This window comes from Leucoraja erinacea, chromosome 6 (genome assembly GCF_028641065.1).
Source record: "Leucoraja erinacea ecotype New England chromosome 6, Leri_hhj_1, whole genome shotgun sequence".
Lineage (NCBI taxonomy): Eukaryota > Metazoa > Chordata > Chondrichthyes > Rajiformes > Rajidae > Leucoraja > Leucoraja erinaceus.
In genome coordinates, this window is record NC_073382.1 from 47,919,897 (window position 1) to 47,943,713 (window position 23,817).

Consider the following 23,817-nt stretch of genomic DNA (forward strand, 5'->3'; position numbering starts at 1 on the left):
GAAAGCAGTTGATAAGATCCCACACAGGAGATAAGTGGGCAAAATTAGACCACATGGTATTGGGGGTAGAGTGCTGACATGGATAGAGAAGTGGTTGGCAGACAGGAAACAAAGAGTAGGGATTAACGGGTACCTTTCAGAATGGCAGGCAGTGACTAACAGGGTACCGCAAGGCTCGGTGCTGGGACCCCAGCTATTTACAATATACATCAATGATTTGGATGAAGAGATTCAAAGTAACATTAGCAAATTTGCAGATGTCACAAAGCTGGGTGGCAGTGTGAACTGTGAGGAGGATGCTATGAGAGTGCAGGGTGACTTGGACAGGTTGGGGGAGTGGGCAGATGCATGGCAGATGAAGTTTAATGCAGATAAATGTGAGGTTTTCTACTTTGGTAGTAAAGACAGGAAGGCAGATTACTATCTAAATGGTGTCAAGTTGGGAAAAGGGGAAGTACAATGGGATCTGGAGGTCCTTGTACATCAGTCTATGACAGTAAGCATGCAGGTACAGCATGCAGTGAAGAAAGCGAATGGCATGTTGGCCTTTATAACAAGAGGAATCGAATATAGGAGCAAAGAGGTCCTTCTGCAGTTATACAGAGCCCTAGTGAGACCACACCTGGAGTATTGTGTACAGTTTTGGTCCCCTAATTTAAGGAAGGACATTCTTGCTATTGAGGGAGTGCAGCGTAGGTTTACAAGGTCAATTCCCGGGATGGCGGGACTGTCATATGCTGAGAGAATGGAGCAGCTGGGCTTGCATACTCTGGAGCTTAGAAGGGTGAGAGGGAGTCTCATTGAAGCATATAAGGTTGTTAAGGGTTTGGACACACGCTAGAGGCAGGATTCATGTTCCCGATGTTGGGGGAGTCCAGAACCAGGGGCCACAGTTTAAGAATAAGGAGTAAGCCATTTAGAACGGAGAGGAGGAAACACTTTTTCTCACAGAGAGTGGTGAGTCTGTGGAATTCTCTGCCTCAGAGGGTGGTGGAGGCGGGTTCTCTGGATGCTTTCAAGAGAGAGCTAGATAGGGCTCTTAAAAATAGCAGAGTCAGGGGATATGGGGAGAAGGCAGGAACGGGGTACTGATTGGGGATGATCAGCCATGATCACATTGAATGGTGGTGCTGGCTCGAAGAGCCAAATGGCCTACTCCTGCACCTATTGTCTATTGACTGTCAAAGCAGCCACAGCCAGACATAAAAACAGCTTTTTTTCCATGAGCAGTAGTTCTATTCAACAGCCAAAAATCAGTTGCCTCCTTTTGCTCTGGTATTTTATTCTTTACATGTTTAAATTATAATGTTTTATTTTTAATTGTCCACAGTATATCGTGTTGTTATCCTTGCGAGCAAAGCACCAAGGCAAATTCCTTGTATGTATACTTACTTGGCTAATAAAACGTATTCAATTCAATTCCATTTTTAATCTAATGTTCCTAAGTAACAAGGGCAAAAAGATTCGATTTTTGTCTGACATCAGGTCTGTTATTACTTATTAACAAATACCATTTAATTTAACTTTAATCTTTTGGGGGGGAAGAGTGTCATTGCTTATATTCAGTCTTCTGTTTGTACATAACTAGTCATAAATTAAAGGAGATCATCTACTTAAAATGTTCAATTATGTTGTTGAGTGACATAACATCAGTCGAACGTTTCTGGCACTAGAACTGTTTTATTGGATTATAGATATGAAACACATTTTGCCAGAAATATGGCAGGCATTCCCATGTGGCCAAATAGCAATTAAATGTATGAACTCAGGAACCCATCCTACCAAGATCAACTCTAGTAAACACTCGTTATAACAATCCATGGCCGGGAGGGGGGTGGGGAGGAAATTGTGTCAATTATTGCCGATTATCCACTGTAACCTAGTAAGGTATTATCATTGTCTAAGTATTCTCGTCAGTCTTACTGTCTCACAGAGAAGAAAACGGCCTTGAATTGAGCTTGAAACCGAACACATCCCCAGTATTTTATGTGTAGGAAAGAACTGCAGATGCCGGTTTAAATCGAAGGTAGACAAAAAATGTTGGAGTAACTCAGCGGGGCAGGCAGCATCCCGTTCATTCTCTCCAGAGATGCTGCCTGTCTCGCTGAGTTACACCAGCATTTTGTGTCTACCCAGTATTTTATATCAGACACTGGGAACTGCAGCTGGGGTTGCAGGTGGAGAGATGGCATCAACCATATATGGTGCGAGCCGCTGGGACTGTAAGCGGCCGGGCAGGCTGCGCATGCTGAGGATGGCGTTGACGGTCTGTCTGCTGTAAGCAATATCTGTTATAAAGAGTTCCATTAAACCGAGGGTTTGTTGTAACATTCTTTGCTATCACACTGTGATCATGCTGCAATTATGGGATGTGTAATCATTTGAATTGTCGGAATTTTGTTTGAATGGGGTGAAAATGGAGATTACACATTTAATATTAAATTGCATAGGAACAATTTAGTCTTAATTCTTTTTTTGCATTTCAGTGCATAAAAATGAAGCGATGTCATGAAGTGCTTGAAATTGAATTACTTGCCTTTAATTTAATGAAAACAATGGCCTAACTAGAGAATCAGTGAAATCACACAAGCAAATGTTTCTTTACAGTCACCTAATTTTCCACATGTTTTTAATGGGGAGAGGCTCAGTTGGAATGATTGGAATGAAAACAAAATTTAAAAAAAAAGATAATGCACCAGAAAGATATGGTATCATAAGGCTTTCTAACTTAATAATTATATATGAAGACTTGCTGGAATTAAATTGTGATCTTGATTATAGCGAGGTGTTAGAAGCATTTTAAAATGTATTTTAGCATCTACTAGCAGAAAATGATTAACTTCCTCCCTTTTTTGTTTTCTCTTTTGCCGTTGACTTGTTTTCCACACTATCTTCCTCCAAGGTACCTTGTTGGTTTCCCTGTTCCAAACAATTGACGTTTTGAGAACTGGACTCTTTCAGATCAGGAAAGACATAGAATTATTGTTTTACTCCTGTTGTTCTCTGGTTCCTCTGAAACACTCCCAACGATATATCTTTGGGCCACTCTTCTTCATGGTGGCCCTTTGATCAAATCATCTTCAGAATTGGAGCCTGAATTCTACAGAGGACTTCCCAGTTATTCGTAATAGCATATTGGAACTGTTCAGTTTAAAGAGTGCACCTTAGTTTAGCCAGTTTCTCATCCAGAAACTAGCACCTGTTCAACTTAAATAGACTTCATTTAACATTAAAACAAATTATGCTGGGCTTATGGCATTTTTTTACATTTGTCTTGTAATTCACCAGAAGGTAAATAAGTTTACTTTGTAACAGTTTTAAGTTTCCATCTATGAATCAAATTGCACAAATGATTCATTGATGGAAACGTAAAACTGTTACAAAGTGTACTTATTTACCTACTGGTAAGTAACAAATGTAAAAAAAACACTATTTGCCCAATATAAAATGTTGCATTCATTTTAATACTTATTAGTTTTCCCAGAGGGGCTATTCATGTCGAACAGATGCCAGTTTTCGGATGAGAGACTAATCTAAGTTGCTCTCTACTCTAAATTAAACAGTTTCAATATGCTATTATAAATAACTTGGCAGTCTAGTGGAAACAGGCTCCGATTCTGAAGAAGATTTTGATTTTAGATATATTGAAATCACCATTTTGGGATGAAGGACATTATTGGTTTTATCATGAGGCTACTGGACACCAACTCATAGCTGTTTTGAAGGCCCATGCAACTGGTGCAGGCAAGAATTTGTGGTGAAGTTCAAACTAAAGTTGATTAGGATCGTTGTTGCCAACAGAACGCAAAGAGATTATTATCAACTGATAATGATTTTACACTTGCATGTTCTGGAATAATACTTTGCAAGTGGTAACAATTAGAACACTTGCCTGTTGCATGTCTGTAGCAGTATTGATTAAAAAAAATATGACCACAGCACAACTTTGGAGCCGAAGGCATGGTTATAATGAAGGCATACCTTAATGACGAGTAGGTATATCACTCTGCTAAATATAATTCAACCCAATTTAGCAGTTGAAACTGTGGAAATTATGAGGTGCTCTGAGCTTTCAGCAGCAGACAAAATGCATTCTGTCATTGCCTATAATCTTCTGGCATAACATGTTTCTTACTCTACTATAAACCACAATTCAAGATGTAGGCTCTGGTTCATTTAAATGTAGAAAAATACATTGGGAGCATCATCGGGCATACCTAAAAATAGTCTACTGAGTTTGTGATGATACAGCAGAAGACTATATAAAAAACAACATGCAATAGGCAAAGTTAAGTGATTCCTGAGATAGAGATCAGATTAAAGCACTGCAGTCATTCCATTTTTTAAAACAGTGGTAGGGGTATGAACAATAAGAGGAGAGGACTAAAGGAATAAAGTTGAGGCTGAAGTGTTAGGAATCGTCTTATTAAAAGATTGCAAGCTCAGAGTAGGATGGAGCATGAGTACCAGGCAGCTTGAAGCTCAGGATTACCCTCATGACTCAACAGAAGCGTTTTACAAAATAGTCACCCAGTCTGCGTTTTTTCCAATGTAGTGTAGCCCATCTTATTAAAACCAATTACAATTGACTGAATTGGAAGAAGAGCAAGTTAATTGCTGTTTTACCAGGAAGACATCTGGGTTCTTGAATGATGGGAAAGGTTGATTTAAAAGGATGGGTGTTGCATTGGAAGGTATCTGTTGTACAAGGTATCTTGATTTAGGCTTTCTTAAAAATGTATCTTTTTAAAAAAAAAGTTAAAAAGGTAGATCCTTTCAGTTTGTTCATCATGAGTGAGCTAGAACCAATCATTTGGAAGGAGCTATATTTTGTGTCAGTCTTTTCTAATGTTTTTTCCAGTTAAATTAGTTTGCTTCAATTATGATTTGACGGAGTTACGCCAAAAACTTGTCTGCATCGTAATGCAGTTGACCCCATTCACATATCATTATTTTGCTTGCTAGCCGACAACCTGTCTGGCAATGCCTTGTATTTTCATTCTTAGCTCAAACCATTCAATGATCTTGTTTCCATATACACAACCTTTTATCCGAAATTCCAAATAACGAAAAGCTCCGAATAGCGGACATTTTTTCGGTCCTTGAAGAAAGGTCCTTGAAAACGTTCACCGAGGGCGGCCCGCAGAGGTGACAGCGGAACCTCCGGTCGGTCCTCGAAGAAAGGGGAACTTTTTAACTCAGCGGGCAGGCAGCAGCAGATTGTCGCTCCCTTCAGTTTCACCCCACCTACACCCCTCTGCTTCCCGGCCATGTGCGACCCCTTCCCTCCCCTCTCCAGCTCCCCGCCCATTGCACCGGCGCAGGGGCTTTGCATTGTGTTCACGTCGGTGATGCCACCAGTGCCAGTCACCGGAGACGTCAGGACCAATGGGACACCGACCCCCAGGCCCACTGCAAGCACGGAGATCCCACAGCCAGCAGCAGCCCAGCTCCGTTCCAACTCCAGAGGAAAACTGCAAACTGGCCGGAGACGTGAGGACCACCAGAAGTCGCTCCCCGATGGGCCGCTACGGCGACAAGTGGCAGTTCGCCCACAGCCCAAGCTGCGCCCCCTCATCGGGACACCGACCCCCAGGCCCACTGCAAGCACGGAGATCCCAGATCAGCAACTCCAGCCCAGCCCCGCTCCAACCCCAGAGGAAAACGCTCCCCATAGTGGCAGAAGCTGATGGTGTGCAAGGTACATCTTGTTCTTGGGGTGGCGTAGCTCGGGCTGTGGGCGAACTGCCACTTGTCGGCGTAGCGGCCCATCGGGGAGCGGATTCCTCTGGAGTTGATGGGGGAGGGGGGTATTGTGCTGTTTGATTGTCCCTGCTTTCTCCCAGGGACAGGGAGACACAGCGGCTTTTGAGAATGGTGGGCAATCACTTCCAAAGTTCTGCCCACACAGTCAGTACACCTCTCCTACACTTGTCTCCCGCACTAAGATCATCTCGCAGAGAATGATCCCAGCCTAACCCTCCCTATTCTCTCCTATTCTGCAAGAAAAAACTACATTGAAGGCTCAAACTCGCGACCGAGTAACTGCAGGGATCGAGGCGCAAACTCGCGACCTTGCGGATATGAGCCGAGCACTCTACCACTGAGCCAGCCGTTAAAATCTACGCTAAAAATCTTCCATTCCGAAAGCCGAAAAATTCTGAATTACGAAAAATGTCTGGTCCCAAGGCTTTCAGATAAAAGGTTGTGCACCTGTACCTTTAATCGTGTATTTTGCTGCAGTACACTATTCCTGGCCTCTGGCACATCTCTAAAATTCTTTGCTCCGCATTGATTAGGTATTTCTTCAGCTGCCAATGTCTATGTTTAAGAATTTCATCTGCATCTCCTTAGAGCAGGCCATAGAAAAAACCAGTACCCCCCCCCGTCCTGCTAGATTGCAGGAATTGGCCTCCACTGTAGGCTTACTTCGGGGAACATTTTTCCTGCATCTAGCGAGCCCTCTCATCCTTCAAAAATTCAGTGAATATAAGCCCAGTCAGCACCCAAAGCATGTGCATAGTCAGGGGGATAGGTGTATGTCCCCTACAGTAGCTTATGGATAAAGTACATTAGTGAAAGGATGGAAAACATTTAGAAGTTCCAGTTGGAAGGAACATTGGAGAAACCCCTACTAAAGAGATTATTCTTGGAGTAGTAATATGTTATCAGTACATATGAATCATCTTCCCATTAGATCATGGCTGATCATCCAAAACCCCTACATGGAGAAACATTCTTGTGGAGTGGAGATATAAGCTGGTTATCAGTACAATCAGTTACAGAGTACTGAATCCTTCCCATTAGATCAGGTGCAGCCAGCACCGCCATTCAATATGATCATGGCTGATCATCCAAATTCTGAGTACCCACCATTCCTGCTTTCGCCCCATATCCCAATGGTTTTAACTGTTCTTGATTCCATTAGCCCAAAGAGCTATATCTAACTCTTTTGAAAACATCCAGTGAATTGGCCTCCACTGCCTTCTGTGGCAGAGAATTCCACAGATTCACAACTGTCAGGGTGAAAAGGTTTTTCCTCATCTCAGTCCAAAATGGCCTACACCTTATTCTTAAACTGTGACCCCCGGTTCTGGACTCCCCCAACATCGGGAACATTTTTCCTGCATCTAGCTTATCCAATCGATTAAGAATTTTATTTATTTCTATGATACCCTCTCATCCTTCAAAATTTCAGTGAATATAAGCCCAGTCAATCAATTATTATGGAACATGCTTAATATTATTTTGTGAGACATTTGAAACCTCCAAAGCATGTGTTGGATGGTGTGGGCACGGTACGTAGTCAGGGGGATAGGTGGTATGTCCCTACAGTAGGTTATGGATAAAGTACATTAGTGAAAGGATGGATAACATTTAGAAATTCCAGTTGGAAGGAACATTGGAGAAAACCCTACTAAAGAGATTATTCTTGTGGAGTAGTAATGTGTTATCAGTACATCAGTTATCAGAGTACTGAATCATCTTCCCATTAGATCAGGTGTAGTCTCAATCTTCCAACCTACCTCATTGTGGACCAATCACTTTTTTATCTGCACTTTATCTAATGGGAAACTAATGCTGTTACACAATATTCTGAAGTCTGGTATTTATCTCGTTGCACTACATATTACACTTGAGTATGGCTTGATTGTACTTGTGGCGTACAATTTCACTTAATGGCACGCAAACAATGGTTTTAACTCTACTTCGAAACACGTGACAGTAATATACCAATAGAGAAAAGTTAGTTATGAAGGAGGAAATGCACCCATATGTTTTGTTTTTTCCACGCTGCCCTTATCTGACAGCCACATTTGCATGTCACTGAATGCAAATGTGCATAAGATCTGGGTATATAAGCACCAAGTGTTGCTCGGTGCTAAGGTCGTATCAGTCCCTGGTTTCATGCAATCTGATAGTTTACCGTGGCAGTGCGCATGTGCAGGGCGGCCAATGATGTGCAGGCCATGGTTGTGCGCATGTGCAGGGGGAGGATGTGCTGGCCATGGCAGAGCACATGTGCAAGGCGGCCGGCCGTACTGACGGATGAGGAGCGACAGAGAGCCGGACACGGATGGCGGGCGGAGATGGAGAGTGACAGAGAGAGACAGATAGAGAGGGGGCCCCGCTCAGAGTTGAACGGCAGGTGTCCTGGGTGCTTGCCATGCCAGGCAAAATGACACAACTTTTAGGTTGTCAGGCGGGACTTTAGGTGGCCATTGGCACCCAGGCAACCGTTCGAGCCCTGTTGAAAGAATGGAGCGGATGGGCTTGTATACTGGAATTTGGATGAGAGGGGATCTCATTGAAACGTATACGATTATTAAGGGTTTGGACACGCTAGAGGCAGGAAACATGTTCCTGATGTTGGGGGAGTCCAGAACCAGGGGCCACAGTTTTAAGAATAAGGGGTAAGGCATTTAGAACGGAGATGAGGAAACAATTTTTCACACAGAATGTTGTGAGTCTGTGGAATTCTCTGCCTCTGAGGGCGGTGGAGGCCAGTTCTCTGGATACTTTCTAGAGAGAGCTTGATAGAGCTCTTAAAGATATGGGGAGAAGGCAGGAACGGGGTACTGATTGTGGTGATCAACCATGATCACATTGAATTGTGGTGCTGGCTCAATGGGCCAAATGGCCTACTCCTGCATTTATTGTCTATTGTCTATGTGTCATGACCCATATGTCTGTTGTCTACCTTTTGTACTTGTGTATTTGATAATAATCGTGTAGAATATGATTTGACTGGATAGCATGGAAACAAATGTTTTCATTGTATCTTAGTACATGTAATAATAATAAACCAACACTAATCTGTGATATTGGTTTGGCTTTCTTGTTATTAGAATAGATTGATCTGGTCATTTATGCTTATTTGGTTGTTTTAACCCTCTCTAACTACTGCCATTAACCCATTAATTTTCACTTGTCCTTTCGTAATCTTGGCATCCCTCTAATACAAATATTTTCTATCTCTGTGATCTTCCTGGCAACTGTTCGCTCCTTCCCAGTTTTGAAAAAAACATCTCCTAAAATATTAGCTCTGCTTCTGGCACAGTAATGGAGCTGCTGCTTCAGTGGCAGAGACCCAGTTCAACAATGACCTCTGGTGCAATCTGTATGGAGATTGCATGACTCCAGTGACCATCTGGGTTTCTTCCAGGTGCTGTGGATTTCCGGCAGTCTAAAAGCATGCAGGTTGGTGGGTTAGTTGGGCACTGGTGTGCATGTGAGTGGTAGAATCAGGGGAGTTGGGGAGAATATGAAGTGGGTTAATGTATGATCAGTGTAAATGGTGGTTGATGATTGGTGTGGGCTGTAGTGCCTGCTCCATTGCTAAGTTTGTGTTATATCCTGTGTGGAGTTTGCAGGTTCTCATTGTGACCTGGTGGGTTTCCTCCCACATCCCAAAGACATGTGGATTTGTAGGTTAATTGGCCTCTGAAAAATGCCCTTAGTGTGAAGGGAGTGTGTAGAACAAGCATGTGAACGGTTGATTGATGGTCGGCTTGGACTCGATTTGATTTGATTTTGATTTGATTTAATTTATTGTCATTGTCTTCAATGAAGAGACAACAAAATTATTTTTCCCTTTACAGTCATACAAAAAACCCCACAAAACACAGAACCCAGTAGTCCACAACACAAACATCCCCACAGCAGCACCAAAGTTCCCCACTGTGAAGGAAGGAACCAAAGTCCAGTCAACCTCCTCGCCGATGTTCCCCAATGTTCACCCGTGGCCGGGACCGCCCAAGACCCCCATAGTCGCCGCTACGGGTGGCCCGATGTTCAGGTCCTCTCGCCGGCCACCGGTGTCCGCGGCTCCCGATGTCCACAGGCCGCGCTGGGCAGAGATTCGCGCTGGCGACCCGCAGCAAAGGGTCGCAGGACTCCGCAATGTTAAAGACAACGCCGCCCGCAATGGGAGCTCCGCACCCACAGCTCTGCTATGTTGGAGCAGCGGCCCAGCACTCTGGAGCTCCATGCGGCGATCCCTGGAAGGCCTCGCCCGCTCCGCGATGTTTCCAGTGCCTCGCCACCGCTGCTGAAGCTCTGGTCCGGTCCCGGCAAGAAAGGCCGCGCCAATCCAGCTGGTAGGCCATGAGGGGGGAGGGGGGGTTTGGCGAGGACGCAACTCGGATAATAGCCGCGTCCTCGCCAGGAAGCGACTGAAGGACTGTTTCCCCCCCTACACTACCCGCTTCCCCCCACATAAAATACCGAAAAAAAACCCTAAAAAACTAAAAAATCACACTCTAAACATAAGAAAATAAAAAAAGACAGCCAGACCGTGGGTGGAGGCAGCTAGCAACAGCGCCACCGGATGTGCTTTTCGATAGACTGAAGGGCCTGTTTCCATGCTCTATCTTTAAACTAAACTAGCTTATCTCTCTGGGACTCTGAGATGCTGCCTGACAAGATGACATTTTATGATTTTCTGTTTTGCTCTGTAAAACTCTGATAATATGGCATGCTTGGAACTTTGCTGGAACTTTTCCAGACTGTTAGACAGTATTTTTGTTAAAATCCCAACACGTTTCCACTGAACTTTAAAAAAAAATGTTATATTGTATTAGAATTCTTCCAATGAACTAGGTATGTATAAAGGGGAACAGAGACCCTGGTGAGCGGTAGGGGAGCACAGAAACGGGGGGACCCGGTGAGTTGACAGTAGACTGCCTTAAAATGAAAGAAATATGATCATTATTCGAAGTTGTGAGTGTCAACCTACATGATCCTATGTTAATTGTTAAAGTGGCAGTCTTGCTGTTTATTATGGCATACTGTCGATGATATCTATTTATAATATCCGTATTCCAAAAACATCTGAATTCTAATATTTATGAAGCAAGTGGGTCAAGTTGAATATTCACAAATCCATTGATTGAATATAATGTAAAACATGTTACATTTTGAACTCATTTAATGGTTCATATTATGTTTGATATTATGTCAAAGATTGGAGTCCATAATCTAAATATATATTTAACTCTATAGAGGAATGTGGACTAAGGCACACTTCACTAACTTTTTAGTATTATTAATGGCGGTTTGCATATTCTATAATTTGTGTATCCTCATGTCATGTACTATTACTTACAGTGATCTAAAGACTTAAAACAGCTTTCAAATTGTTTTGCTTGCAAAGTGTTGCTTGTTATTGAGATAATTAAATGCTATGAAACATCACTGCCTTGTTATAGTATCTGTACCATATTCAAGGTCGTATTCAGTTTTGTTTCAGCCAGGTATGAGTTAAATATATTCTGTGCAATAGTCCATTGTTTAAACGTGAGCATGACCAAACAAATTAATGCAAATTTATGATATGTGAAGAAGGAACGAGAAATTGTGGCATATTAAATTACTGTTTTAAAGAACTACAGCATGAATGATGTTGGGCCAAATGTTCTTCGGTGCACTCTAACTTTCAAGATTGCTACCAAAAATTGATACGGATTTGTTTTATGTCTAGACTGTAAGAGAAAATAATTTGATAACTAGCTTATTGTTAAATAGAGTAACATGGGATAATATTTTCTTAGCGTTTTTGAAAAATCAGCTGAAATATTGCATTCAAACCCGATAGCAAACTTGTTAATGAGATCCAAGGTGAACTGGCTCATAGGATACAAAATTGGATTGGAAGCAGTGATGGTAGAAGAATGTTTTTCTGATTGAAATTCTATGACTAATGTTGTACTACTGGGCTCGGTGCAGGGACCTTTGCTCTTTGTGATATATATTTAACCACTGGGATGTGGAACGTAGGTGGAATAAATTGTAAGTTTGTTGATGATGCAAAAATTGGTGGGATTGTGCAAGGCCTCGGAGCTGATGCAGCAGGACATGGAGCTGAGGCTGCGGCGGGCCGGCTCGGAGCGGAGACGGCGTTCCGGCTTTCGGCAGCGGCGACATCACCACGGAGGTCCGCTGGACTGGAGGGCGGCATCTTCGGCCTGGATCGATCGCCTCAGCGCAGAGGGAGAACAAGGAGGGAAGAGACAGAAACTAAGACTTTTGCCTCCATCACAGTGAGGAGGTGCTTGGTGAACTCACTGTGGTGGATGTTAATTTGGTTTATTGTATGTTTTGTTATTTATTGTTACTGTGTATGACTGCAGGCAACGTAATTTCGTTCAGACCGAAAGGTCTGAATGACAATGAAGGAATCAAATACAAATTCAAATTCAAAGGCCACAACAAGGTATAGGTCATTTAGAAAGTTGGGTGGAGCATTAGCAGATGGAATTTAATTCAAAACATTGTGAAATATATTTTTGCAAAGTCATGAATGGGGAGAATATCTATTGCAAAGGATGGGTCACAAAATCAGAGCAGAGAGATCCAGGGGTCCAAGTCCATTGTTTGCTGAAAATGTCAACACAGGTGGATTTGGTGGAGGACCTAAAGCATGCTTCCCTTCGTAGGTTGGTGCATGGAATATAAGAATTGGTGTTTTGTTGCAACTTTACAAAACACTGGTTAGGCCAGAGTATTGTGTGCAGTTCTCATTGTATTTGCAAAACTTTAGTAACAATATGGAAATAAGTAACTGCAGATGCTGGTTTATAAATAAAGGCACAAAGTGCTGGAGTGACCCAGCAGGTCGGGTAGCATTTCAGGAGAACATGGATAGGTGTTTTGGGTCGGGACCTTTCTTCAAAACGATGTGGTTTTGCTGGAGAAAGTGCAGAGGAGATTCAACAGGATGCGGCTTGGATTGGGGAACTTTAGTTATGGGGGAGATGGAATAGGGTGTATATTTCCTGGAGCAAAAGAAGCCAAGGGTGTAATATGGTGGAAGTATATAAAATGATAGGTTTAGATAACGTAGATAACATTACCATATGAAAATAATTTGATGTGAGGCAGGAGATTTAAAAGGAATCTTGTAGGTAAGTTTGCACAAAGTCTTCACTTTCACTTGTTCACTTTCTTCATCAGCTAAATCATCAAAAACATTTTAAATCTTTTGTTGAATCAATGTTAGGTTAATCAGTGCATGACACAGATTTTTGGATTCAGACCCTAGTTGTTAATAGCTTATCCATTTCATTTTTAATTGTAGTGTTCTGTTTAGTATCGTCCATTTCATAGTTGCTATTCCCTTTACATATTCCAGAATTTGTGCCTTGTCTGTTACAATTACCCCAACTGTTGAACAGTTTATTGTTTGCTGGAACGTCTTTGTGGGTGAAGCAGTGATTCACTTGCATTGCTTCAAATCTAGTCATTGAGTTATATTCAAATACCGCACAGAAACAAGTCTTTCGGCCCAATTTGCCCATGCTGACCAAGATGCCCCATCTAAACGAGTCCCATCTGCTCACGTTGGCCCATATCCCACTAAACCTTTCCTATGCATATACCTGTCCAAATACTTTTTTCAATGTTGTTACAATGTTGTTATATCTGCCTCAACTATGTCATCTGGCAGCTCATTCCATATATCCCCCACCCCACCATGTGTAAAACTAGTGTTTTGCATTTGGTGTTCACAAAATGATCTCCCCTATATTAGGGAAATCAAATGAACATCGGGGAAAAACTTTGCAGATCCCTGTGTACTGCCCACAGGGATAACCCCGATGACACTGAGCTTCCAATTGCTTGTCACTTTAATACTCTTTGATTCGTGGTCACTGAACTGTAATTTTGAGGTCAATGTAAACGTGAGTAATAGCACCTCATCTTCTGCTTGGGCACATTGCAGCCTCCTGCACACGATATCCATTGTAACAATTTAGCATAACTTACTTTTTTGGTTTGTAGCAGAGAACTAGCCAGTTTTCTTTTCCCATAGCATTTTTTCCTTTTGCTGAAGTGTAAAATTTGTGGTCAGTACTGGTCAGTTGTGCCATAGCCATGTGTCTGCTCACTAATGAGCAGACTGTTGATTACTAGAGCCACATTATTTAAATACATTTTGTTCACTTCATTATTTCCACATGTTTTGAACTGCAGTTATAAGTTACTGTCCCTTCCTTTTACTGTGTACACAACCAATGAGGTCAACTGTAGTGCTGTTTCTGTCATAGCTGCCAATTAACTCACCAAGCTGATCATTAAATCTGAATATTGCGTAAAGTGATCATTTCTGAGCTATTATTTACACTTATTTTTTTTTTTAAAGTCACATTATACGTGACTGGAAGTCCTCCATTAAGCTAAGCATTGCAAGGCAAGTTTAGTTTGGAAATCCAGCGTGGAAACAGGCCCTTCGACCTCCTTGGTGCCGACCAACAATCACCCGTTCATTAGTTCGATGTTATCCCATTGTTGCATCCTGCACACTAGGGGCAATTTACAGAAGCAAATTAGCTTCCAACCTGCATGTCTTTGAAATGTGGGAAGAAACCAGAGCACCGGAGAAAACCCAAGCGGTCACAGGGAGAATGTACAAGCTTCATACGGACAGCACCCATAGTTAGGATTGAACCCGGCTCTTACGCTGAGGCAGCATCTCTACCGCGGTGCCACTGTGCTTTTTTGCTATTGTTGGGATGGGGGGGGGGGAAGATATTTTTATTTTGCTTATGCTGAATTTGACACCCTTAATTTATTATTTTATTTTAAATTGATAACTGGAGAATAAAGAAATGTTAATCTTTATTGCACTGGTTATTGAATGTGTAGTTCTACCTTGTTTGAATATCTAGAATATTGGATGAGCTGGGGAGCATCTGTTCTTCAGTATGCGCTAGGCTGTCTTTTTGAAAGAACACAAGGATTGGTTTGTGTTTAATGTATATGGTCGATGTGGAAAAAAGCCAAATTCAACTTGCCCTTGATCAGGTATTTAAAATTGTTACTTAGATTTGCCAGACCAATTTGGAATGAATTTGAATGAGCTTGTGGCAAGTTGTTTTAAACAGTTCCCTTTTCTTTTTTAAATATGTAAATTTTCCCACTAGATCAATATTAAAAAAAAATCTGAGATAAGTATGGGACTTTGGAATGTTTGAAGCCAAGTCAATGTGCACAGAAGACTGTAAAATTTGCTGTTATATTCAGATTTAAAAAAATTTCTTGCACTTTTTGGAGTGAATAGATTTCTCTATTTAGATAATGTGTAAGTCTAGCAAAAATCTATGATTAGCCCATCTAAAAATGCTTCCCTACTCTCTGCTCTCCTGGGCGTATATAATTTTGAAAGTCCACGCAGTCTTTGTGAATAGTGACTCATAATTTTGTAAATATAAAATGTTTTAAATTAGGACTAAAAATAGAGCGTGGATTTTATAGGTGCTGAGCTGAGGAAGTAACATTTATTAAAAGACTGGGTTATTTATTTGAAGATTGAATGTTGCCCTCTGTCTATGCCATGCCTATAAAACAGAACGTATGCTTATAAAATCATAGTTCTAGCAATTGTTTTGAATTTGAAGGAGCTTATTTGTTGAGATCTATTTGCTTTTGGGAAAATAGTATATTTGTCTGACCAGCATATTTGACTGATCAGTAGTGACCACCAATTTTACACCTCAGCAAAAGGAAAATAATGAATGAATGAATGACAATTTTATTGTTAGAGTGAAATTCTTTGCTTGCTTACCTTGCCAAGGTATGCAACAGTTGCCCATGAAGGGTGCTTACAAAGTTACAAATCCCCCCACCCCACACCAGTTACCCCTTTGTTCTTCCCCACCCCAATTCTTCACCGGCCCGGAGTAGTGGCGGCCAGGCTTACAGCCAGCGCGGAGAAGAGCTAACTCCACTGCTCCGGGCTGGTGTCCCATCAGTCCAGGGCTGTTGGTTACGGGACAGACAGAGTTGAGCTGGAGTTAGCTCTTCTTCTCCGCGCTGGCTGTAATAGGCCTTTCTCACGGGGCGACTTGACGTAAGATGTAACCAGAGTGAAGTGGTCGTGGTCTAGCACGATATCACACGATATAACGGGGGGGGTAGACAAAGAGTTCCCACGGTACTCGGCATTTCTGTTATTTGTGCGAGTGACTTGTCCGTCTCCCGAGCTTTCCCGTTAAATCTTGAATGAACATTGTAACTGTCAAGTGTAATTAAATCATCACGTGGCACAAATGATGGGGGGGAGAGAGAGAAATGAGGGGAGACGTATATACACACACAAAGCAGAGTTTTACTGTGTATGTGGGAGACACAGATGGACTGAGCACAGTACCTCGGTCTTACTGTGTGTGGGAGAGGGGGAGAAAGAGACGTACACTCACAGAGGCAGAGTCTCTCAGCCTATGTGAGAGGGAGGGAGGGAGAGAGAGAGAGGCACACACAAGGTGGATGTGAAATCTCACCTGCCTGTTTCAGTGACAGACACCCGCCGCCAGTAAATGAAGACACCCCCATCTGTCTCCCCCTCCTCTCCCTCGACTCCCCCAACTTTCACTCCCAACTCCAGTCCCGTCCCGACCCCCTGGGAAACTGAAGGGAGCAACAATTAACTGCTGCCTGCCCGCTGAGTTAAAGAGTTTCCGCGGTAGTAAGACGATGTTAGTTGCGCCCAAGTTTAAATTTCCAACGTGTGTTTCAGAGTAAAGAGTCAGCGCAGAATCCTTGATAATCAAAAACTGTCTGAATCAGCAAGTTAGACACAAAATGCTGGAGTAACTCAGCTGGCCAAGCAGCATCTCTGGAGAAAAGGAATAGATTCCATTTTTGGTTAGGACCCTTCTTCGGGATGATTGTAGGGGGGAACTGAAAGCAAGAAAAGACCGGGACAAATCAGGGCCAACAACAGATGACCTCAGCAGTTGATGTCCATATGCGGATGCAAATCTTTATTTTTTAAATTCAATCCCACAGAAGACAATTTTTACTCACCTTCTGTCCCCTCTGTCCAGCTTCCGGGTTCACCGTTCGCAGGAGTTCCCATGGAAAAGAGTCAGTACGGATATCGCACTGGCCACTACGTGCATAAAATGTTGCAATGTTCAACCACAAGTGTACAAGTTACTCTTGGAGAAATTCAAGCTTGTTTGAATTTTCTCCCGAGTCACCAAGTTACACGAGTACCTGCCGTTAACGCCACGGTGGTCCACGAATGCCGTACGGTTATCGCAAGAGGTTCCCACGATGTTCAACTCTGGTTAACTCTTGCGTCAAGTCGCCCCGTGAGAAAGGGGTTTAAGCCTGGCCACCACTGTTCCGGGCCAGTGTCCCGTCGGTCCAGGGTCACCCCGGACATCTCCAGCCACCCCCGGACAGGGATGGGACACTCGGGAGGGGACGGGGACGGTCCAGAAGCAATTCAGCAGCGCTTGCGGCACCGGAGACCCGGGTTTGTTCCAGACTACGGATGAAACGCAGGTTTGTATACATGCAGAAGTACAGTTGCCGAGAATGTTTATCGCGGGTGACCTTAGACAAATCCCATGATTCATTGCGTTTTTCGTAATACCGAACTTGCTTATAGGGTGATTTCACGAAAGGTCACTGGGTCATAGGTCTTCACGCACGGAGCCGCAAAATCCAACTGGGGTACAAACGTCACTTCCAGTACATGTTATTAATGCTAGAAACGCGTACTTTCAAACCTGTTAAAAACCACGAAAACAGTTCGTTTTTCATCAAAACATCAATAATGCCTTAGTTTTGATGAAATGCAGTGAGCAAACGCCATAATTCCCGATATTTTCTATCTTTATATCTGCACGGCCAACAACTTCCGCTGTTATTTTCCCTTCAGCTCTCTCTTCTCTTTACCTTCATTTTTCTTAATCTTTGGAACTCTAAAGTAGGATAACTGTGTCTCACGGTCACCCCGACTGGCACAGTTATTTATAGCGCAAAAACTAACCGTTTTCGCGGTTTTTAACAGGTTTGAAAGTACGTGCTTCTAGCATTAATAACATGTACTGGAAGTGACGTTTGTACCCCAGTTGGATTTTGCGGCTCCATGCGTGAAGACATATGACCCAGTGACCTTTCGTGAAATCACCCTATACATCCAGTGAATTGGCCTCCACTGCTTTCTTTGGCAGAGAATTCCACAGATTCACAACTCTCTGGGTGAAAAAGTTTTTCTCATCTCAGTGCTAAATGGCCTACCCCTTATTCTTAAACTGTGATCCCTGGTTCTCAGATATCCAACAAACTACGTACATCTTACGTAATTTGTAACTATTTTCTCCTCTGGGATAATTAGATGCCGCATGTTTTGGAAGCTAACTTTCAGATAGTTTCATGTGAAGTTATTGGTGGAGCCAAAACATTAAACTGACAACAAAACTGTGTCTATAGGCAATAGTTCAGGCATTCTTATTGTTCATCCAATAGCAAACAATTGCAGCTACTATATCAGATAACGAAACCAGAATTTCCTGTCATATTGTTTCCGAGATCATGACATTTTATTGTACAATATTTCAGCATGTGATATTGGAAGCATTATTAAGGTGGTTGCTACTTAGGTTCAAAAGAATGGTCAATAAAGGAGTATCAATAAACATTTCCTGAAGTTAGCTGAACCTTGATTATGTGCTCATGGTGGTCATTTAGAAGGATTGATAAAATACCTTTCTTTTGCGTAATCTTACCTGCCACACGTGATCCTATGGCAAAGGGTGATTCATGGTAACACAACAGAGGTGATTGAAATAAGAAGCTCAAAGAAAATCAAGTGGAAATTGGGTATTATCTGTGATTATGAATAGCATACGTTTCTTCAAAAATTGAATATTATTGATAATCAATCTCAGGCTGTTATCATTGAAAATACATGCTAATTATTCAAATAGAAACATGAATGATCTGTGTTTTTATGCTGCTGAAAATGCAATCCAGGTTAGTTCGCCTAACAATGTTGCAGATGCTGGTTTACAAGTGGAAAAAAAGAGGGGCAGGACAAAGTCTGGCAGGGAATAGGTTCATACAGGTGATGGTATAGGTGTTAGTGTACAAGGATTGCTGATCGGCACAGTTTCTTGTGGCTAAAGAGCCGGTTTCTGCGCTGTATCCTTAAACTAAAACTAAGAATGTTGCTCAGCATTTGTTTTGCTGATATCATCATTGGTTTCTGTTCAAACATTGTTGAAACTAACATGGTTTTAACTATTGTGAAAGAAAAATGTTTTGCTGATTTTTGGTAAATCTTGTCAACCACTAACTATAGGTAAGAAATACACTGGTATTGATGAACCATGATTTAATGTTTCATTATCTCTTAACTATTTGACAATTTATCCATGTTAATGTCCCCTAAGACTGTTCCAAGAACATTATTAATTTTCCTTAATTCCTTAGCTTCCATGGTCTTATCCAATGCAGACATTGGTCTTTGAAAATATGCCAATGTCCTAGTCTTTTGAGGAAGTAGAAGCATTGGTGTACTTTCTTGGAATTTACTTCAATAACTTTGGACCGGGACATATTGTTGGTGTTATTTACGCCTAGGAACTTGAAGTTCTCGGCCATCTCAACTATAGCACTATTGATGTAAACTGGAATGGATACTCCATCTTGCTTCCTGAAGTCAAAGATCAGCTCCATTGTTTTTCTGTCGTTGAAAGAAATGGTGTTATCTTGCTACCACGTTACTTAGTTCTCCATTTCCTTCTTGTACTCCTCATCATTGTTCGAGATCCGCCCACTACAGTGGTGTTACCAGTAACCTTTAAATAGAGTTTCAGCAGAATTTGGCTGCACAGTCAGGAGTGTTTAGGGAGTATAGTAGGGGGTTGAGTATGCCCCTTCCTATATTTCCAGTGCACTTTGCAGGATTGAGAATTGCAGAGAATGTTTTCTAGCCTATCCTCTGATTGTCGTCGAAGCTGGGTCCCTGGAGCGATGAGGCAGCAATTTGTCTTCCGTGCCACCATGTACCATGCTTTGAAATGAGATGTTGGGGAAATAGCAACAATTACATTTAAGTATGGTGGCACTTTATAATTAAGAAATATTCTTTTGAATGAAAAAATGGGTATGCTGCTCTAGATAAGAAAACATTGGCGTTGGACAATCTCGCTCAATCTCGTTATTTAAAATGAAATTTGACTGCAATTTAGTTTTTGTTTTCAGAGGACTACTCATGCATGACCATTATTTATTTTGTGATTAATGTGCAACTAGATTTAATTCCAATCTTACACTGCATGTTAACAAAGTTCATGTTTTCCTTTTCAGGCATTTATTGTTCGGGCAGTCAGTGCTCCAGATTTGGTAAGGTGAAGTTTTGAAATAATTAATTTGCTTAAGAAAAAAAGAACCAAACACATATGCTGAAAATCTAACATAAAAATTAAATGCTGGTAATAGCAGGCCTGACTGCATCTGGGAATAGAAACCGAGTTAATGTTTCAAGGCGAAGACCAGTTATCATGCTTTAGACGCATTTTGCATTAGATCGAGAAATAATGTTTTTTGCCTAGAGATTGCTATGTATTCAAGTTGTATTTATTTGGGACTTTTTTAAACCAATATGGAGAAGAACCGACTAGAGGACAGGCCATCCTACACTGGGCATTGTGTAATAGAGTCATAGTCATAGAGTGATACAGTGTGGAAACAGGCCCTTTGGCCCAACTTGCCCACACCGCCAACAATGTCCCAGCTACACTAGTCCCACTTGCCTGCGCTTGGTCCATATCCCTCCAAACCTGTCCTTTCCATGTACCTGTCTAACTGTTTCTTAAAAGATGGGACAGTCCTAACCTCAACTGCCTCCTCTGGCAGCTTGTTCCATACACCCTTCACCCTTTGTGTGAAAACGTCACCCCTTGGATTCCTATTAAATCTTTTCCACTTCATTGAACCTATGTCCTCTGGTCCTCGATTCCCTGACTCTGGGCAAAAGACGCTGTGCATCTACCCGATCTATTCCTCTCATGACAACGATGAGCTGGCCTACAGGGAGGAGGTCCAGCACTTAGCAGCATGGTGCGCTGACAACAACCTGGCCCTTAACTCCAAGAAGACCAAGGAGCTCATTGTAGACTTCAGGAAGTCCAGAGGCGGCATGCACACCCCCATCCATATTAACGGGACGGAGGTGGAACGTGTTTCTAGCTTCAGGTTCCTGGGAGTCAACATCTCCGATGACCTCTCTTGGACCCACAATACCTCTACTCTGATCAAGAAGGCTCATCAGCGTCTCTTCTTCCTGAGGAGACTGAAGAAGGTCCATCTGTCTCCTCAGATCCTGGTGAACTTCTACCGCTGCACCATCGAGAGCATCCTTACCAACTGCATCACAGTATGGTATGGCAACTGCTCTGTCTCCGACCGGAAGGCATTGCAGAGGGTGGTGAAAATTGCCCAACGCATCACCGGTTCCACGCTCCCCTCCATTGAGTCTGTCCAAAGCAAGCGCTGTCTGCGGAGGGCGCTCAGCATCGCCAAGGACTGCTCTCACCCCAACCATGGACTGTTTACCCTCCTACCATCCGGGAGGCGCTACAGGTCTCTCCGTTGCCGAACCAGCAGGTCGAGGAACAGCTTCTTTCCGGCGGCTGTCACTCTACTAAACAACGTACCTCGGTGACTGCCAATCACCACCCCCCCCCGCCCCCCCCCCCCGGACACTTATTATTTTTTTTTATTCAAATCGTTTGCTATGTCGCTCTTCAAGGGAGATGCTAAATGCATTTCGTTGTCTCTGTACTGTACACTGACAATGACAATTAAAATTGAATCTGAATCTGAATCTGAATCTGAATGATTTTGTATACCTCTATAAGATCTCCCCTCATCCTCTTGCGCTTCAGGGAATAGAGACCCAGCCTGCTCAACCTCTCCGTATAGCTCACACCCTCTAGTCCTAGCAACATCCTTGTAAATCCTTTCTGAACCCTTTCAAGCTTGACAATATCTTTCCTATAACATGGTGCCCAGAACTGAACACAATATTCTAAATGCGGTCTCATTAACTTCTTATACAACTGCAACAAGACCTCTCAACTTCTATACTCAGTACTCTGACTGATGAAGGCCAAAGTGCCAAAAGCCTTTTTGACCACCTTATCTACCTGCGACTCGACCTTCAAGGAACCATGCACCTGTACTCCTAGATCCCTCTGCTCTACAACACCACGCAGAGGCCTACCATTTACTGTGTAGGTCCTACCCTTGTTCGATGTCCCAAAATACAACACTTCACTTTTCTTTATTAAATTCCATCAACCATTCCTCCACCCACCTGGCCAATCGATCCAGATCCTGCTGCAATCTATCACAACCATCTTCACTATGTGCAAAATACTAACTTTTGGGTTCTTTTCAGAATGGCAGGCAGTGACTAGTGGGGTGCCGCTGGGACAATATAAACGATTTAGATGAGGGAATTAAATGCGACATCTCCAAGATTGCAGATGACACAAAGCTGGGAGCAGTGTGAGCTGCGATGAAGATGCTATGAGGCTGCAGGGTGACTTGGATAGGTTAGGTGAGTGGGCAGATGCATGGAGATGCAGTATAATGTCGATAAATGTGAGGTTATCCACTTTGGTGACAGAAATAGAAAGGCAGATTATTATCTGAATGGTGTCAGATTAGGACAAGGGGAGATGCAACAAGACCTGGGGGTGCTTGTACATCAGTCACTGAAAGTAAGCATGCAGATAGAGCAGGCAGTGAAGAAAGCCTTCATTGGCCTTCATTGCGAGAGGATTTGAGTTTAGGAGCAAGGAGGTCCTACCGCAGTTGTACAGGGCCCTGGTGGGACCGCACCAAGAGTATTGTGTGCAATTTTGGTCTCCTAATTTGAGGATGGACATTATTGCTATTGAGGGAGTGTAGCGCAGGTTCACCAGGATGGCGGGACTGACATGATGAAAGAATGGGTCGACTGGGCTTGTATTCACTGGAATTTAGAAGGCTGAGAGGAGATCTTATAGAAACAAATATAATTCTTAAAGGATTGGGCAGGCTAGATGCAGGAAAAATGTTCCTGAAGTTGGGGAGTTCAGAACCCGGGGTCGCAGAATTCTCTGCTACAGAAGGCAGTAGAGGCCAACTCACTGGATGTTTTCAAAAGAGAGTTAGATTTTGCTCTTTGGCCTAAAGGAATCAAGGGATATGGGGAAAAATGCAGGAACGGGGTATTGATTTTAGATGATCAGCCATGAAAGCTCGAAAGGCCGAATGGCCTACTCCTGCACTTTTTCTTTGTTTCTATGTTATAGTTCACCATAAGCAAGGCCCATTTAGTGGCCTAATTTACAGAAAAGTAAGTTTGCTAACATTAGTGAATAATAGCCTTGCTTGGGCAGTAGTTGGAACTGCATAATTGTCCCCGGTATTTTTGAACACAGAGGGTAAAAATTATCATTGTATTAGTTTCTAGTTACTGTTCGGTGACTTTTTTTTAACTCTCTTGGAAAAATGGGTTATTTGACAAAACGTAAATGTTGAAGCATTTTGAATGTTGACGGTTGTCAACATTGTGAGGCGGGAGCTGAGGGGAAGAAAAGAGAAAAATCAAAGAGAAGGGAAAAAAATCAGAATCTGTACTTTATTCACCCTTAACAGGGCCAGAAAATTCAGTTTGAGTACAAATCATTATGTTACTATTGGCAAAATAAAGAAGGACTGTTCTCTCGATCAGTAGAAGAGTAGGGCGGCACGGGTAGAGTAGGGCATTGGTAGAGTTGCTGTTTTACAGCGCCAGAAACCCACGCTCAAATCCCGACTTTGGGTGCTCTCTGTACGGTGTGTGTTTGTGTGTGATAATATTTTACTATTAGCTCAATGATGTTAGTTATTCCATTAATCACTGTATCATTCTCCATAAGACCTTTTTACATTGATGCCCTGTAGTGTATTTCATCAATTGCTGCTGTCCAATAACATTTGCTAATTTCATTTAAAAAAAATAATAAAATTGGTGATTTGAAAAAA

The 23,817-nt window shown here is 42.5% G+C and overlaps 1 protein-coding gene across 2 annotated transcripts in view; it reads left to right on the forward strand.

The window, feature by feature from the left end:
• Window positions 1-23,817, forward strand: part of LOC129698081 (spermatogenesis-associated protein 13-like) — a 108,469-nt gene that overhangs the window by 4,735 nt on the left and 79,917 nt on the right. The window contains exon 2 of one of the 2 annotated variants that reach the window (XM_055636944.1): window positions 20,107-20,142. The exons of the other annotated variant lie outside the window; for it this stretch is intronic. Coding sequence (XP_055492919.1) covers window positions 20,107-20,142 — 36 coding nt within the window. The remainder of the gene's footprint in view (window positions 1-20,106; window positions 20,143-23,817) is intronic. 2 annotated transcript variants of the gene reach the window in all.